A 19070-nucleotide genomic window follows, 5' to 3' on the forward strand; every position below is an offset into this window, starting at 1 on the left:
TAATGTAATAAAGACAATCACACCTTCCTGTCTGGCTCTCACATTCTGTCCTTTGTCTACCGTGGAACCATGATTACTACTTTCAAGTTCTGTTTCAAAGTTCAATAACCATGAAGAGAAAAATATTACTTGTGGAAAATTTATTCCTTTCTCCTTTGCCTCTTATTATCCTAATTCACCTCTTATTTTATAGCACTATTACCCACCCGCTAATGACAGGGTGGGAGCAACAGTGCCTCTCAATACTCCTCTGCCGAAACACAAAATGCACCCAAAACCCAACTGCAATTCCTCCTCGAGGCTGTCGGGGCCACGGTTTGGCACTCCTTTTTCCTCTCCCTGGTGTGAACCGCTCCAGAGGGACAGGCTGGCATGTGAGCTCTCTGAATGGCAGCTGTAGTATTACGGGTGCCAGGAGGTGAGAGCAAAAGTGTCATGTGTCTGGTGAGATGCCCCGGGCTTCCCTTCTGACTCCTCCACCTCCCCCACCCGCCAATTTCCAGAACAAGGAACTTCCATTCTTCCATTTAAGGCAAACCGGGTGTGAAGGAAGATGGCCAGGGGCCAAATACTACATTCCTAAACTACATTCTCTGTCTTTTCAAAAAAAAGATACTGACTTTTGGATATTTCCACCTTCACTAACAATCACAGAAGGTAAAGTAAATGGATGCAGTGAAACAAGAGAGCCTTCTAACCCCTGAAGATGCTTTTAATTCTACAAGTGGGCTGTTCAGGGCCAGATGGAAATGAAGGCCGAGAGAAGACAGCATTCAAGTGGAAGGAAGGAGAATGCCTGTCTGCCATGGCCGGGGATGCCTCATCCTTGACTTCTAAGGACAAACTGAGAACTTGGAAACAAGATCTCACTCTCCACCGACCTAGAAAGGTCCTTATGGCATCAAATGTTTTCTCCAATGATGTCTTGAGGTTTTAGGAATCTACCTCCCCATAACCTTGTGGAACAAGAGAGAGAGATTAAACTCTGTGGTGCTGACACTTTGTGGGGCTTCACTTTGGGGAACTGCTTCTATCTAGAGGCATTATAAAGACGAGCGCCTAGACTGAAATTCAAATTAAAAAAAGTTTACTTGGCACAGCAAGTGATGCAAATGCACCATTTTCCTCTATTAGCAGAGAAAGAAGGTGACCAGGTCGGACTCATTCTGGAAGTTCATCGGGGCTGCCCAGGCAGGCATGAATGGAAGCAGCTGGGTAGCCATCCCTGGCGAGTGCCAGGGCTGCACATTTGCTGAGAGGCCAAACAGGCCTTCCCTACCTGTGGGAAGGTGCTTCCAACACATTTTCATTCATCTACACTAAGCTCCGTCAAAGAAAAAGCAATTTCAGGCAACAATCAAGCCTGCTAAAAACGGTGTAATGAGGAGGTAAACATAAAGTGAGCGATGACATGTTTGCAAATATATCATTTAAAATGAAACAAATGGAACAGAATGTAGTTGAATCTTTCAAAAATGAATTACATTTGCTACATGATTTTGTGCTGTCATTAAGATATTTTCCTTCCTCTAAAACCAAAAAGGTAAGTAGTTACAACAGTTTGACTACTAGCAAGTATCCCGTATCTTAGGAAAATTAATTTCTTATTTTAAAGAATTATAACCAGTAGAAATGACACAGTTTTTAGATGTTGGTTCCTTGCTTCTGGGGAACAGGAATACCCCAGTATTCCGTGTGTGTGACGCAATATAAAATTCTAACAGCTTCTTCCCTCTATTACAGTTTTCTCTGGTCTCTTTAGCAGTTGAAAGTTTTACTGAGTGCCTACTATGTGCCAGATATAGTGTGAAGAGCTAGGGATACAGTGGTGAATAAAACAGGGTCTTACTTCATAGTTCTTGCAGTCTGATGGGGACGAGAGCATCCCAATCTTATAAGGCCATTTTGCCATTTATGGGTCAGAGCACTGTTTACTGAAATGTTTGTTTTTAATAAGAATGCCGGCAGAAGTGGAACACTTCTGACACAGGAACAGCTATATTTCTTTTACAGCTGCCGCTCCTTGAACTTGGATGACATGAGACACAGCTTATTCCTAAGCATTCTTGATAACCTATTTATTACAAAGATTGTATCATGTGTGCCAGGAAAGCAACTATGTGAAGATTTCTTTAAGACATTTATGTTACCATTAGATTGCGCAAGAGTCAGAGGACTTCAGTTAGATTTTTGAATCGAAAACCAAACTTACATACCCAGATCTGTGTCATGGCCCACTTATTTTAAGTGAGCGCAAGATTGTTACAAAATGAGAGCTCCTTATTCGACTGGCATATGCTGCAGCTTACTCGACCAGGGAAGTCTCTAGTTTGCATTTGGAGCCTAATATCCAGGGTTCCAGGTTAAAGACTGGGAGATGCTATGTGATGTCAGCTTTTTCTACAGAACAGATCCTTCAGGTGGCCTCCTTGATTGTTCTTTGTAGAAGGGAGGTATTGAGGAGGCCTGACACGCAGAAAAGGACGTGCCCTGAATACTAGTAATATGACTGTGATCAACAGGTAAGTTTGGGTATATTAACCTTAAAAAAAAAAATTAGTTTCTAACCGTCAACCTATATCCTCTATATGGTAATTTTCTAGATTAGTAACTCTTCACCTTATTGAGCCAAAACAATAATTGCAAAGAGTTCTAACAAAAACATTTGTGATATGGGCTTCCCTGGTGGCGCAGTGGTTGAGAGTCCGCCTGCCGATGCAGGGGACACGGGTTCGTGCCCCGGTCCGGGAAGATCCCACATGCCGCGGAGCGGCTGGGCCCGTGAGCCATGGCCGCTGAGCCTGCGCGTCCGGAGCCCGTGCTCCACAACGGGAGAGGCCACAACAGTGAGAGGCCCGCGTACCTCAAAAAAAAAAAAAATTTGTGATATAATGTTTCATAAAATTATCCCTTATTGATTGATTCTGCCAAATATGCAAAGTATTCTATGCTGAATTTCCTGTAATGAATCAGGATCTTTGGGGTTTGTAAAGGGTGTGCCTCAGATGTCTTGTGAAATCTCTCAGGTCAGATTCTCGTCCTTACTAGCCAAGACAGAGAAGTTATTTTCTTTTTCATCAGAACCAACAAGAACATGTACCTCCAGAAGCTTAACTACTGTGGTAGAGCCTTCAGTAGGCAGTGCCACGTGCAAGCACTGATCTGATATTTTGGAGGGGCATCTCTTAAGAGCCATCTAAGGTAACTGCATTACTGGATTCTCCAATGTGCCCTCGACAGGGATAATCTTTTACCAATGCCTGACGTGGCACTAACAGTCCCTCCTAAGGGACTGTGAGCCATAGGGGTGATGCCCACGATGCCTCACTGCACATCTCTACCAAGTCGTGTCCCTACCCATCTTCTGAAGCTCAAACTCTACAGTAATTTGCGCTCAACTGTCTTCCCTGGACACCCTCATGAAGCATCACTTCTAGAATGCCTGCTTTGACTAAGCACTGTAGTTCATGGTTAGGCCTCCCAGACATCCTCCTCACTTATCTAATCCAACCGCTCAGAGGACTATGAGTTCTTTGTATTTGTAACAAAGTGAAACTTTTCCTCACCAAGTTCTAACAGCTGGAGGAACTGCTACTCCCAAACTCCCATTTTTCTAGCTATGCAGTATTTTATCCCAATCAACAGTCTCTAAGACATAAACTGCCCTTGATAGAAGCTTTTCTATCAGTTGTAGAAAAGTAGTCCACTCAGCAACCGTAATTAGCTTTCTTTCTGAAACTGTTGGCTATTTTCAAGACCCCTCAACTAAGGACATGCAAGAAACTATCCAGGGCTCTTTTAAAAATTTCAACCTAAGGATCCAATAAATACTATCCCTTCTTTGTGTGCACGACATCATTTCCTGTTTCAGCTCCCTATTTGTTTCTAACCAAACCCTGCGGTCCTCTTACCACAGGGCAGAGCTCCGGCTTCTCTCTGCAGATGCCTACCCTCCCGCGCCTGCTCTGTTAGGTTCTATCTCTCCTCCTTTCCTGACCCTGATAGAGTAGTTCCATCTCCCACTCAGCTTTACTTATCAGTAAAATAATGGTTAAACAACATTCAAGCCAGGTTAAATAGAAAACAAAAACGCAATACTTCCCCATCACTCCAACATAAATATTTTAATATTCTATATTTACTACTCTTTTAAGTCTATATTTTTCATTTTTGCAATGATAGGGCCTTTTCTTCTACCATTTACATTGTGGACCTTTCTCTACCTTGTTATAGAATTTTTTCTTTTCTTTAATGGTTACATAATGTTCTGTTTGAAAAGGGATCATGTATAGTTTCTTTGGTCTTGTAACACTGTATGAACATCTGTGTGTGTTATCTTTTTTATCTCTTTGATTCCAGTGCCCATGCAATATTGGTGGTCAGATTCTATGGTGGTTAGAATACTGGCTCTAGATTAGTCTCTCTGGGTTTGAAATTTGGTTTTGCCATTTACTAGCTAGTGACTCCAGGCACGTCTCTGGTTTCATAATCTGTGAAATGGGGATAATAAGAGTACTTAAGATTGTACAAAAGACTGTTACAATTAACATACATAAACATGTATAAAGTGAAGAGAACAGTTCAGTGAATATTAGTTACTATTATTTTATCACTATGACAACAGGAGGAGTTCAAATTTTGAGCTACGGCCCCTCCTCTTACCTTTGACTTATCAAGATAAATTCTCGGGAGAGGAACTTCTGGTTCAGAAGTTATAAGCATTTTTAGGGACTGGCCTGTTTTCCCTGGAATTTGATTCTGTGAGATTTAAGAGCTGGCTATAGTTGCTGCCTTGGCTTCACATAGAATAAAGAAATGTTCAAGCTGTAGTTAAGGATGAAGTTACTGGCAAATGCCTTTTAGAAAACTGTTTTCATAGTAACACCTACATCTTCCACCCAAGATCCTTATGCTTTTATAAAATCTTACTCCACTATTTATTGTTCCTCTCTGGCAGAACCTGATAGTGGAAAGGGGTAAAACTGATTGGAGGGGGCCTGCTGTAGGCTGGGTGTGATCCATGGTGGTAACAGCTGCCTGAAGGTAGCCTCCTCCTAAGCCTGGCACGGCACTCAAAGGATCTTCAGCAAAAACAAACAATGGCACACTTCTAGTTGAAGTCCCTTGTCACTTTTTAAAAACCAGACTTCCCTCCTTGGTAGAGAATGAGTTGGAGTTTTGGATCTGCAAGACAGCCCTCACCCCACTGGCCTCCCAGGATGGTTCCAGCACTTGTGCTTTCATGGCAATGATTTACTCATAAGATTCCAGCTCTTGGAGGGAACATCTCAACAATACATGCATTCAGACTCTGTTCTACTGTACATACTGGGTGAGAGAGACATGAACACATCACGATCCCAAAGGTATGATCACATTGTCTTAAAGGTACCAGGAACATTCCACATGTTTTCAAGTATTTCTTTTGTCCTAGAGTTGCCAAACGTTTCTGTTTTTAACAGAGTTAATAATGCTTAAGCCAAACGTTCGGGAAATGAAACGGGCAATAAAAACCCTTGAAAGATTTCCAGGCTTTTTACTAGGTTTGTAACTTTTCCCCTAAACATTACCTTTTCTGCCTCCTGGCATAGGACAAGGCCCTAATAATTTTACCTATACACAGAACGTTCCAGAATATAAGAGCGGTTTTCAAGCCCTGCTGGGCATGTACCCAGTCTGAAAAGTCAAAGTAACACAGAAAGTAGATGTAAAACAAGCTGAGGTCTTTGGATGGAGTAGGCCAGCAGTCACATATGCGCTTCACGACACGACGGAGCTCCTCCACGACACAGGCAAAGCTTTGGGCGATGTGGCAGAATGATGCCCGCACACTACTGGGCATCTCAAAGGCGCTCACATATCCAGTGAAAAGACACTTCTTTCTTTTCTTTAAAAATTCTCTGCCCTTAGCACACGAGGGCAGACTCCATTCATGTCATGGAGAGGTCCAGAAAGAAAGATGTGACCATACTGCTTCCTGCAGCACTGAATATACACGTGGTCTTTGTCCATGGGGTGTGTGTGTCGTGCGTGTCTCCCACAGAGGCAGAAACAACGGATGCAGGGCAAGCAGCCCTAGGAGAGTTCCAGCTAACATGCCATGTGCATTAGTCTTCTTGGAGACTGTACTCTCTTCCAGGAAGGTACTGGAAGAATATTTTTCAGACAAATCCCTGAATCATGGCCATGAGTGACAGTGTTTTTGCCTTGGGCATGTCTCCTAATTTGGACACCAGTTCTACCCATCTCGTTTCTAATGTTCACTGTGCGGGAAACCACCACCATCCTATTTCTCCATAATGGAATTTTTGTCAAGCAAATGGGACGTACTTATTTTAAACCTCTGTGGAATTCACCTAGATTGTCTCACGAAGAAGTCATTGCCTCTTTTATCCTTGTTGGGGTCCTTCCAAGCAAATCTGACTTACTGCAAACCAGCTAGCACTCGAAATCAAGGTAAATCCAAACAAAGGACAATATTTCAACATTTTCAGGGAAAAATGAGAACTGAGTGGGGGGAAGGACAGAAGGAATGGCCTTCTGAGCAACTTTTTTTTTTTTTTTTTTTTTTTTTTTTTGCGGTACGCGGGCCTCTCACTGTTGTGGCCTCTCCCGTTGCGGAGCACAGGCTCCGGACGCGCAGGCCCAGCGGCCATGGCTCACGGGACCAGCCGCTCCGCGGCATGTGGGATCTTCCCGAACCGGGGCACGAACCCGTGTCCCCTGCATCGGCAGGCGGACTCTCAACCACTGCTCCACCAGAGAAGCCCAACATTTTTTTTTTTTTAACACAAACTATAATGTACACTTGAAGAATCTGCCATAAGATAAAGCCTTTTTGAAAATGTGGTAACATCAGACACAAAAGCACAAGATTTTTAAAAAGTGATTTCAGAAAGCAGATTGTATAAAAAATTGTGATGTGGTACAGTGGATCTTTATGAAACTCTAAACATATACTACATTATGTACCAAGCCCCAGGCCAGGGTGGGGTATGCCAGGCATGGGGGAACCCAGCCACATCACCCTGGTATGAAAAGAGTGTGTTGGCAGATGGATGGGTGGCATCTGAGAAGTGACAACTCATGTGCACAGCTGACCTCTCTGCTTTGCCATCTAGAGACTTTCTTAAGAGTGTCACGCGATGAGTTTATGTTCAGTTTACTGTTCATCGCACTGTTCACGCGATGCGTTTTCTTTTTAGTTCTCAAAAGAAAGTGTCTTTTGGGGACTGTGTCTAATGTAGGTTTCTTTCCTATACTTGGCTCCAGTGTCACAGACAAATCACCAGTCGTGAAAGAATCGGAGTACTCTGACACAAACCATCCTGGATAATTCTGCTTATGCCAGCTAAACAACTTGCATCATTAAATAAACCATCCTCTGACTGTATTTATGAAATGTTATGTCTGCCTAGCAATGAGCCTACATTATTTAAACACTAAAGTGGAGGCCCATTCCGTTTACCCTTGCCTGACAATATTTTTGTTTTTCATCTGGTTCTACTGAAAATAATCATATGCATTCCACGGGGAAACCCATGTGCCAGCAGCCATTCAGGTAATTGGAAGGGAGATAGCAGCATCTAATAAACAGACAGGTAGTCAAAGATAGTTCTTGTATTGTGTGTAAAAAAAACAATCCGGAGAAGTTGAAAATGGTTTCAAATTCCGTTGTGGGTTCTCGAGTCCACTGGAGACTTGTTCTGGGGAAAGGCTGGGTTCACTGGAATAGCATGCTTCCCAATCCCGCATTGTACGTTTCAAACTACTGCCAAAAAGTAGCTCAACCTCACTTAAAGGCAAAAGCTATCCAAAAAGGTCATCAAAAGAGCCACGATTCTTGTGATGAGCTCTATGTGAAAAATGCTCTTGGAAACCGCTTGGTGACCTCTGCTGGTATAGGGTGACGCATAGGCTTTTCGTGCCTACCGCAAAATTAAAATGTAAAACGCAGCCCTTGCCGCTAGGAACATGCAGTCTAGTTGGGAACCAAGACTAAAACATGTGAGAGATCATCAAACCCCAGAAAATGGCATAAAGTTAAGTCCTGGTTCAGAATAAAGAGAACAGCTTGACTGCACAGTTGTCTTCCCTGCCCGGATGCTCTCCATGGAGAAGGAACCCATCTGGTTCATATGCTCGCTTTGACACTTAGCACTACTTGGAAGAAGCTATTCATTGCAAAGGTGCAGAGAATCCTACAATTATTTGCGTGTGGTTTGGAAAATAAGGTCTTTTTCTTCCTAGAATGGGTGTGACCAAGAGTCTTCACACCTACTTCAAAGAAAACAGTTAAATGACACAACCATGAAGTCCTTTGGAGAAAAAAGGAAACGGTCCAACCTCAATTCGTGACACCCTGAGATCTACTTCATTCAGGGAGCTGGTAGATCTTATCTTTGATACAACATCAAAACAAATGTGTGCTGGGGTGTTTTTCCTTCTCGAAATCTCCTTGTTGCATGCACGAATGAGCTGAGAAAGTAACGAGGTCACAGGTGGGTTGGATGAGCAGCCCTTTGAAGGGACTAATATAATACTCTGGGGGTTCTGCCCATGCTGAGGATGGCACGGAAAGCGAGGTGAACACAGGGGGCAGCTGTGTGCAGGGGCCTTGGAAGGCCCCACGGGGCAAGGCTGACAGAAGCCTCCCACGTGTGAAATTTCTCCCTTGTCTTTACTTGGTTGTAAGGTAAAAACATTCCCCTCTCGTTTCTTTTTTTTTCTTTCAACTCAAGTGTTGTGGATGGAAAAACAAAATTGACTTAAAAAACAGAAAAGGAAGCTCTTTCACAGGCTGAGTTCCTTGGAAGAGCGTACTTCTAGGCCTCGTATTTTATGTTTTAGCTCAAGCTCAAATACAGCCATGCAAACTGTATGCTGTCAGATTTTGGTATTAAAGGATGCAGTTAGTCCGTGGTATCGCACACACTTATAAATAGATTCTCTATGAAGTGAGACTCACCTGGATACAGAAAAGTAAAGTGGATCCCTAATCATAATCATCAGCCATCCAGTTAAAGATGGAACCTGGGAGCTACAGAAGAATAAATACTGAACACTAGTTACACATGCACAAATGGAAATGTCTTCTAGATTGTGGTCAGCCGCTTGCACGCTAGCTTGCAAATAGGTAGTGTTGTCTTGGTGAATAGTGAAGTGAAATTTATGCAAAACCAACAAACAGTTACTGGTGCTTGAACAGTATGGTTCAAGTACTGAGCTAGGCATGAAAACAGAAAGATAAGAAAACAGTCTCTGCCTTCGAGGAGCTTAGTTTAGTGCACTGACACATGTAAACATGCTAAATGCTGCCGTACAGGTGGGTGTCCTCAGGGCGCTATGCAGACAGTAACCCAACGGCAGCAGAGGAAGCTGTTGAAAGGGCAAGATAGGACAGCCTGATTAAAGGGAAGTGAAGTCATCTCCTTAGGATTGGGGTGTGGGAGCAGTGTAGGGAGAGGGCTGAGCAGGGTGGTGAAAACTGAGAATTGCTATTTAGGTAAGGGTGAGAGGCTGAGTGAGGACCAGTGATGCTGAGGGTCTGATCAAGCTGGAGCCCACTGTATTTCAGACCGGGTTTAGTGGGAGTTAGAGGGGGTGTAATGTTGGAATGAAAAGCTCCTGAGGTGCAGTGTTTTCTTGGTCAAGACAACACGGGGCAGAGCAATGGGAGGAAGCGGCCACAGAGGAGTGGATGGAGGGGCCACGGAAGTTGAGTCCAGGGGGAGGGGTAACACATGCTGACATCTTCCAGAACGAAGGCGGGAGCTGGGGTGGAAAGTACCACAGTCCTCAACGGATAGGACTGACAGAATATTTATTGAGGATGGTGATGAGGTGAGTTAGAGGACGGCTTCCTCATCCAAGAAGGAGTGGCTTCTGAATGCCCTGCAAGTCACACACCTCCTTACCACTGGGTCTGCTTCATATATATATATATATACACACACACACACACACACACACATATATATATATATATATATATATATATATGTATATATGTGTATATATATATATATATATATATTTTTTTTCCCCCCCTAAGCTTACGTTTCATTTTTTTGGAATTTTAAAAGAATTTTTTATTAGAGTATAGTTGCTTTACAATGCTGTGTTAGTATCTGCTGTACAGAAAATTGTATTAGTTATACATATACATATATCCACTCTTTTTTAGATTCTCTTCCCATAGAGGTCATTACAGGGTATTGAGAAGAGTTCCCTGTGCTACAGAGTACGTCCTTACTAGTCATCTATTTTATATATAGTAGTGTGTATATGTCAGTCCCAGTCTCCCGATTTATACCCCCTCCCACCCCGTAACCATAAGTTTGTTTCTCTATGCTTCCATTCATATTTAAACAGTTGGGAGAAGTGAATTTTGAAGTCTTATTTGTAGATCCAAAGAAATAAATTTTAAAGAGCTAAAGGAGGAGTTTCTTTGTTCTTGATATAAGAGTCACCACATCCTAAAACAAAAGACTACTGATACAATTTTAGACAAACAACATACCAGAAACTCCGGGTGGTGTCTTAATGAATTTTCCATTAAAATGACCAATAACGGCTTCGCACTTTTCTGTTGATTCCATCCTATTTATACATAAAAATAAAACACGTAAATAATCAGAGATATCTTAGTTTTCATTTTGTTCTGTACACATGAATACAATCCTATATGTTTATTGGATACAAATGAAAACTAACAAAAATGTGAATGATAGGAAAAAGTGGGTTTATTCTATCTTTTATTTAACTGTTGCTTGTGTGCTTCCATAGTAAAATAGAAACTTGATAACCACACAGTACATTCAGAATCATAAAAGAAATAAATTATACAAAGAGTGTTTAATATCAAGCATAGGAAATGTATAATTTTTTCCCACTTGTAGAAAAACTGATAATCAACACACAATAGCTTTGTTAGTCATGAGAGTGAATTAAAAATAAAAATACCAGTTTAAAATACTAGTGTATTTAGTGCTGCTGGGATATTGGTCATTTTAAAGATGGTCTTTCCTTTTACGTATTCAAAAAAATGACAGACTCAAAAGTCACGATAAGAACTGGTGTTAATCAGAGGATGTGTCTTACAGGTTTTTCTCATTAGCTTGAAGTTTAAAATTAAATTAGTGAAGTCAATTATGTACCTTCTTTGTCATCTTGGCTTTAGAGGAGGAATTAAAGGATGGAGCCTAACAACTTATTCTACATCTGCAGGTGGCTAAGAACACCTAAGAAACCTTTCAGGGGAATTAAATCATTTTGATTTATTTTTCTTTAATGGAAAAAACACTGAATAATCTGCTCAAAATGCACTACACTCCTGGACTACCCAGAAGAGTTGCACCTTGGTTTTAATGGGTGGTTTTTAATAGTTTTTAAAAGCAATAGAATTTAATTGGGTTCTATCTTTGGATACAGAAATGAAAGTCCTTGATCTGCTTTCAGAAGAACACCCACAGAGGGACGATTTTCATATGGTGCTGGGCCTTTCACTGTTTCACCTGGGTCCTTTTAACCCATGAAGTGCACACTGGGGATGCTGGTCTTGGTGACTTTCCACCTGTAGAATATCTTAGTTTTATTATAAAATCATCTGGCCTAACAGAAAAAGTAATGGACTGAAAGTCAGAAGAACCAAGTACTAGACCTTGCTTCATTGCTTGGCAGCCCTGTGACAATGGAAAAGTCCTTTCTTTAACTCAATTTTCCTATATGTGAAAGAGTGAAAAGTGCTTGCTTTGTTGATCTCACAGGCCTGTGGTAGATGCGATTGTCATCAAATAGGATAATGTATAGGAAAGTAAAACGTCACTAATTGCCCCTCCAAAACCAAAGTCAATACTTTAAGACATGTAGACATTATCGGTTACTGCACAGTATTAATAGGTTGCTAAATGATGTAAAATCAGTTTTTGTACGCAGGCTTTCAGATTGCAACTACGTCAAAAACCAAAGCTTCTTTTGTTCAAGGTTTTTAAAGGAAGCAAACTAACCATTACATGGAAGTATCCTTTCTGGGGAGGAAGGGATAAAAATAAGATGGAAGGACTGAGGGTACTTTAGATATCTGCAACATTTTACTTCTTAAAAAAAATGTCGGCAAAAACTGTAAAATGTTACAATTTGTGTAACACTTGGTGGTTAGACAGGTGTCTGTTGTACCTTTCTGAGTGTTTGAAATATTTCACTTAAAAATCTAATTCACTGACCTTATTGATGATGAACCAAGGTTCCATCTAATGAGACAAAAATACCAATTTATTTACGAAATTTAGGAGCCTGAGATTGTTGTTTTTAAGAAGTTTAGGCATCTTGATCTAATTAGTCAAATTATTAAGGAAACATACTTGAGGAACTATTGCTCATGTGGTATTATATTTCCTTGCCCTAAGTCACCAAATATTTAGTGTCCTCAGGTTCAAGAGTCCTAATGAGCTTCCAAAAGATTTGGAAAAATGCAAACTATTTTTTATGCATAATTTAAGTTCATGGTACAACTGGCTCCTATAACCCTGGCTTAAATTCTCTCTTCTTGCTCAATTTTTATTTTCCAGGAAACACAGCAGAGTTACTGTTGTTGACAAGAAGACAGGGCAGCGTACTTACCTAGCAAAGCCAACACCACGACTTGTCCCACTGGAATCGCGTAGTATCCTTGTAGAAATAACTTGTCCAAATGGTTTCAGCATATTTTCAAGTTCTTGCTCATCCATGGACAGTGGCAAATTAGAAATATACAAGTTGGTAGGATCTTGTTCCTGTTGCTAAAACCGAACAGAGAACTGTCTATTAATTTCCAGCAGAAGGTGAGATATGTATGTTAACACAGGTTTACTTGGCCACTCTCTTAGCTCAGGTCCTTTGAAAGTACTAGCAAGTGAGATCACGGGAACTACAGAACACCCGAGTCACCATGAACACTTGAAAACAGTGTCTGAAGCTTGGACAATCTGTGCAGGTCAGACACGATCCCACCAAACCATTCTTGGCAGGTCTGGAAGCAGAAGTGCTGGCAGGCGTTGCTGAGTTGGAGAGGATGCCCTCATGGACGCACAACTCTCAGCTGTTTGCCGTGTTCTACAAAATAACTAACCTCTCCTCCACTACTATTTTTAGGAGCCCATTTTGAGCACACTATTGCACAAATGGTTGTTACTGCTAATAATTCAATCCAGAAACACACGACGGATTCTGGACTAAGTCAACTAAAGTCCAGTGGGATTTTGCCCAAATTCCCTTCTTTTGCTCTACAGCAGAGTCCTTACTACCTCTGAGCTGTGATCACCAATGAGAAATAGAGAACTTCCTAAATTAACAAAAACAAAACCCCACAAAGTCATACAAAATGACAGACTCAAGGCAGAACAAATTTTAGAACCTGGATAAAGCTGAACTCAAGTGTAGATGGGGAAAGGGAGTTTTGCTACTCTAAGAGTGATCCAGGGGCCAGCAGTGATGGAATTACCTGCAAGCTTACTAGAAATGTAGAATTCCAGGCCCCATCCCAGACCTAGAGAATCAGAAACTGCATTTTAATAAGATCTCCAGGCAGTACAAATGCATATGCAAGTTCGAGAAGCAGCAATTAGATCATTTCCCACCCACCTTTCCACTGCTGAGGTAAAATCAGCTGAAACCAAAGATAGCAACGGAGTTTTCTGAGAACCAGTAACTGCTATGTATATTTACTGAGTCTGGTGTTAAATCATCAGGAAATAAGCTTATATGATATCTGGAATATTTTCTGACAAGTAAAAACTCATCTTGGCAATTGTGAGATCAGGATGATCTTAACTTTAAAACAGGCTTTCCTTTGACCTTACTACCAATTGTATCTTTACATATTGAACTATGCAAGTTTATGATTTTTCTTTAACAAGCACTATTAGCAAAGTCATTAACTGATGTCTCAGCCTTAGGCAACAGAACAGCACACTCATTATACTTAAATTTCCAAAATGCACAGTACTTTAAAAATATATGTGAAACATATGCATATTTGCACAAAGTCTCTACTTTCAAATGTATCCTGGCATTAATTAAACCTGAAATAAAACCTTTCCTTTCAGATAATCTGCAAGTAAAAGTAACTGACCTTTAAGATTTAAAACAACGATCTGGTATCCTAGGGAATGGCAAATACCCTGGTAGTCCCAAGAATTAAAGTTACCAAAGACTGAGAAACTATGGGCAGAAAGTACTGTCCTTATGACTTCCTGGTTCTGACAGAAGGCAGCCTGTTACCAGGCCAGTCCCAAAGGTATGGAGTAGAAAAGCTCCCAACCTGGGTGGCCCAGACTCTCAGGGGTGTCAGTGCAGTTGTGTCCAAGAAAAAAATTAAAAATTTTCACGTGCTCAGTAGCAAGCCAGAAACTTAACTTCATTAACCCTTGACAGACTAAACAAAAATGGCAACTACCTTTGCTTCTGTCTGAAAGCAGATAAAGTCAGTGTGGTACCACTGATTACCTTATGCCGGGCAAAACCTCCCACTGAAAATTACATAAAGCATACCTTTAATGTATAAAAATTGTAAAGCGATTTAATAAATGCATGACAGTAATAGACAAAATGCTTCAAAATAAAGGGAAAAACAAAATGGTCTTTGGTATTAAGTTTTTCAAATTCTTCTCAGGTGGACTACAAGCTAAAATCTTAATTCCTTATTTCCACTTCATTCACTACCTTCCCTGACTTCACCCAGTTAATCCACAGCTCCTCAATTAACTATCTCATGTTGGCTCTAACCTCCCAAGTCCCTGAAGCTTTCCTGGAGTGCACAAGACTGTATTTGTTCCTGTGGAAGTCTGGTCCTTAGCTGGTGAACACAGATGGGGTTCTTTCTCTCTGAAGGTGGGTACACTGAGGGGTCCTGTAGCCTAATACAGCCCAATGACATTTATAGTGCATCCTGTACATCCCAGACCCTCTTGTACAATAATTGTGACTCCAGGCCTGTCTTCTAGCCGTTTATAGTTGAGTTGGGAATATAAAAACACATGTGATGAATGCTGTAATAGAGATGTATACAAATCACAATGGGAGGACAGATAGGGGAGCTTGTCTTTATTAGGGAACACTTTACAGAGGGCATGACATTGAGTTGAGACTTGAGAAACAAGCATAAGGCATGAGGCTGAAAACCAGATTGTGAAAAGCTATCCAAGGAGTATGACTTTTTTGCCAGTTATCAGTGCTTAAACTTTTCCACTTAAGCAATGCTAGCACGAAAGAGAATGACTATGTATCCTGAAGACTGTGTGGGCAAAGGATAAAGTAGCCTTGCCAGAACTGCAAAATTTCCTTGAAGGCTTGTATTTTATCTAACAACAACAACAAAAAAAAATCATGTAAATGTTGCAATCTACTCCCTAATTATTTGAGTTTGTTTCAAACAGAAACAGTATTTCTGAATTAATACTTTTGAGTCATACTGATATTGCAGGAATATAAGCCATGTTTATCCTGTGATTTCAGGCGTTATACTTTGTTGGGTGAGGGGGAGTAGGAGGAAGGGGGAGCCGTGTCCCTGTGCTGCAGCTAGAAAGCCACACCCTAAAAAATCTGCAGCTTCTGGAGGCACATAAGCAAGGGAGTGATGTGATCAAGTCTATCTTATTAGAAAGATTTCTGAATCATGCTTAGTCAGATTCAGAATAAAGCTGGGAACTCCCTAATTAAAGAGCATTAAAACACGCCTTGGACAAAGATGTGGCATTAAAAATGTTACATAAGAAACATGTATCGGGCTCCCCTGGTGGCGCAGTGGTTGAGAGTCCACCTGCCGATGCAGGGGACACGGGTTCGTGCCCCGGTCCGGGAAGATCCCACATGCCGCGGAGCGGCTGGGCCCGTGAGCCATGGCCGCTGAGCCTGCGCGTCCGGAGCCTGTGCTCCGCAACGGGAGAGAACACAACAGTGAGAGGCCCGCATACCGCAAAAAAAAAAAAAAAAAAAAAAAAAAAAGAAGCATGTATCATAAATATTGTGAGCTTTTGAGTTACAATTATTAAAATCTAAATGACTAACATTTAAGAATATTTAAGAATGTTCATAGACTTTGTCATCTGTGAAGTATTTTCAAAAGGGCTGACAATGTAGGTAACTAAGAACTTTCTAAATCTGTGGTTTAGTTGCTATTAAACTATTAATAAAAATGTTATTCTTGGGTCTTCCCTGGTGGCACAGTGGTTAATAATCTGCCTGCCAATGCAGGGGACACGGGTTCGAGCCCTGGTCGGGGAAGATCCCACATGCCGCGGAACAACTAAGCCCGTGTGCCACAACTACTGAAGCCCCCTGTGCCTAGACGATGTGCTCCACAACAAGAGAAGCCACCGCAATGAGGAGCCCGCGCTATGCAACAAAGAGTAGCCCCCGCTTGCCACAACTAGAGAAATCCTGCACCCAGCAATGAAGACCCAATGCAGCAAAAAAAAAAAAAAGTTATTCTTTAAAATGTTGATTCAACGTGAATGTTTACCAATGAAGAAAAAAAATAATAAAAAGTGCTAAATCAGAATCAGGAAATTGAGCTCCTAGCCCACTCTATGATAAATAGTGAGATAAGATAGACTAAGTACAGGTAGATATTTCCTGTGATTTTAACGCATTTGTTTTCAATAGCAAACACTCAAGTCGACTAGCTCTCTTCATTTGGAATGACCTCTAGGGCTAACATTATTTATCCTTCTTTTCAAATGGTCAACTTATCTTGCACACATTGCACACAAAGTCGCAAGTAAAAAAACAAAACAAAACAAAAAAGAGAAGCAACTCCAAGCCGGCAGCAATGGCCACAAGAATATCTAATCACCAAACGGTCCATGCATTCTAATCACCATACATTCCTAGTAAACGGAACATACAGTACTTGTACTACGTGAGAGTGGTTCTTGAATAAGGGTAATTTCGCCCCTTTAAAATCAGGGACAACCATAACTCTATTTTATTACATACAACGCTATGTCTGAAAAAAACAATTTTTCTGTAAATTATGGGTGGTCAGAAATAAAAATGGGGCTAACAGACCTCTTTATATCCCTAGGCATGGAAAGTGTTCAATGGCTTCTTTAACAAGTAGAACACTTGGATCCCACATTGGCCATGCGAGGGATAAATGGCTACTAATGTTCACTTGAGTAGAAAAGTGGGGCTTGGAGGTCCCACGTGGTGTAAAGCGCTCAGTCATCATCTGAAAGAAATTAACAAAAACCTCCCTATGCGTGTGGAATGGTTCCTAAAATTCAAGAAAGGGACCTGGCAGGAAGACCAGACATCTGTTTTCTCTTGTACTCAGTAGGTTCACCAACCAGCAGATAGCTGCTTATGGGCATGTGAATGCAAACTGCTTGAAGCATGGTAGACCTCTGTGTGGAAGGGCGATTAAATTCCTGCTCCTCTGACTGCCTATTTACTGAAAAAAGTGCGAGCATACCGCTAGGCAAATAACACAGGGTGATCCGCTGACCCCCAGCAGGTCTTAAGAGGTATTGCGGAAAGGCCTACAGAAGTCACTCTATTAACAGATATCACCAATGTTGACTTGAGTTTTATATCTTTTTAGCTCGTTATCTGAGGTTTTTTTCTTCTTTTCATAGATTCTGAGTCTTTTATTTTGAAAAATGCACACATTTGAAACAAATGCCAAGTTTAACATAAATGGCTCAAGTATAACCTTGAGCCTTTTGGAAAACCTTTGGTAAATTTCATCAGGGTACTCGATAGACTCAATAAATATAATTTTTAAATGTCCCATTCTTCTCTCTCCATATCTGCCCAAACTGGGAAGTTTTTCTCTTGCTTAATTGGCTTCTTTGATCATCAACAAAACAAACATTTGATATCTACCATAGGCCAAGTACCAAGCAAGGCACTGAAATTAAAACACGAATAAGAAACAACCATTGTTGTCCAACGCTCTCCACTTGTAGCTTTATAATTCAGTTTTGAATATTTGTGGAGTTCTTTTTCAACTCAGGTAGTCAAAGTGTCAAACAATATTATATTCTCCCCCACTCCTCAGACTCGCCTAGTGGAATGTCCCTTGATTTTTTCTGATTATGTAAGAAAGCAAGCCTTTAATATGTGGCAATGTGAATTTTCAAAACTTTATAGTGTCCAGATTAATTCACTAGAGGAAAGTGGACAGGGACAGGTCCCTTATCATCCAAACATGGGAGCCAGACCTAAACTTTTATAAACTGTCTCCACAAAAGGTACATGCCAGATGCTCCTTTATCCAGACAGCATAAAGGGGATAAGTCAACTCCCGATACTCAAACCCATGGTTCCGTGGCACAGAACAATGGACCCTCTAGCATTTAAAATACCTTTTGTAACTTTAATGATATAATAAAAAAGAAATCAGGTCCAGGAAACTCAGTCATCCTACAGAGACCCAAAGAAATTCACAATGTGCAGAATGTTGGCACACTGCCAGCATCTCTGAACCCGTGCATTGTTCCCTCCCTACAGATGATGTAGGAAGGGATCACTTTTCCTAGCCAATGTACAGTCCAAGCCACCTAAGGAGGTCTTTGAACAGTGCTCATTATCAGTCCACGGGAAAGCTGGCATTCAAAGTGCACTGTTGACACAACATACGGTGCCAATCTATGCCCAGTCTGGTTCTGACTAAACGCATTGTAAAGACTTCTTCAAACAGGATCTATTTAATATATTATGCTACTCAGTATCACCGGCACTGAAAAGACGCCTAGGTAAGTGCTCATGGGGCCGCTCTAAAAAAGGCCTCTGTATTACCTGGAGCAGGTTGTTAAAATAGCCCTCTCTCTAACTTTGTTTCAGCAGAAGTCACCAAAAAATGGGTTTCAGGCATGCCCACGTTCCAGGGTGAGAAACCAGACCACCTACACAAAGTCTGCATAGGAGTGGCTGAGATCTGGCTTGAGAGGCTCAGCTGACCACCCACCTCTCGTCTGCCTGGGAGGGACTGGAGAGGCTGGAATGGACACGCATGTGGAGAGAACCGCTGATGTGTTCTGAGTCCCACCACACGGGCTGCCTCCCCCATCACTGCCAGTCCAGCAAGA

The 19070-nt window shown here is 41.4% G+C and overlaps 1 protein-coding gene across 11 annotated transcripts in view; it reads right to left on the reverse strand.

Annotated features, from left to right (window-relative positions):
* RBMS1 (RNA binding motif single stranded interacting protein 1) overlaps positions 1 to 19070 on the reverse strand; it is a 211904-nt gene that overhangs the window by 15954 nt on the left and 176880 nt on the right. For all 11 annotated transcript variants that reach the window (XM_082629973.1, XM_082629969.1, XM_082629972.1 and 8 more), the window contains exons 5-6: positions 12622 to 12779; positions 10523 to 10602 (exon numbers count right to left, since the gene is read on the reverse strand). In XM_082629973.1, the coding sequence (XP_082486099.1) occupies positions 10523 to 10602; positions 12622 to 12779 (238 nt within the window). The remainder of the gene's footprint in view (positions 1 to 10522; positions 10603 to 12621; positions 12780 to 19070) is intronic.

This window comes from Mesoplodon mirus (genome assembly GCF_964341445.2).
Source record: "Mesoplodon mirus genome assembly, chromosome: 8".
NCBI lineage: Eukaryota > Metazoa > Chordata > Mammalia > Artiodactyla > Ziphiidae > Mesoplodon > Mesoplodon mirus.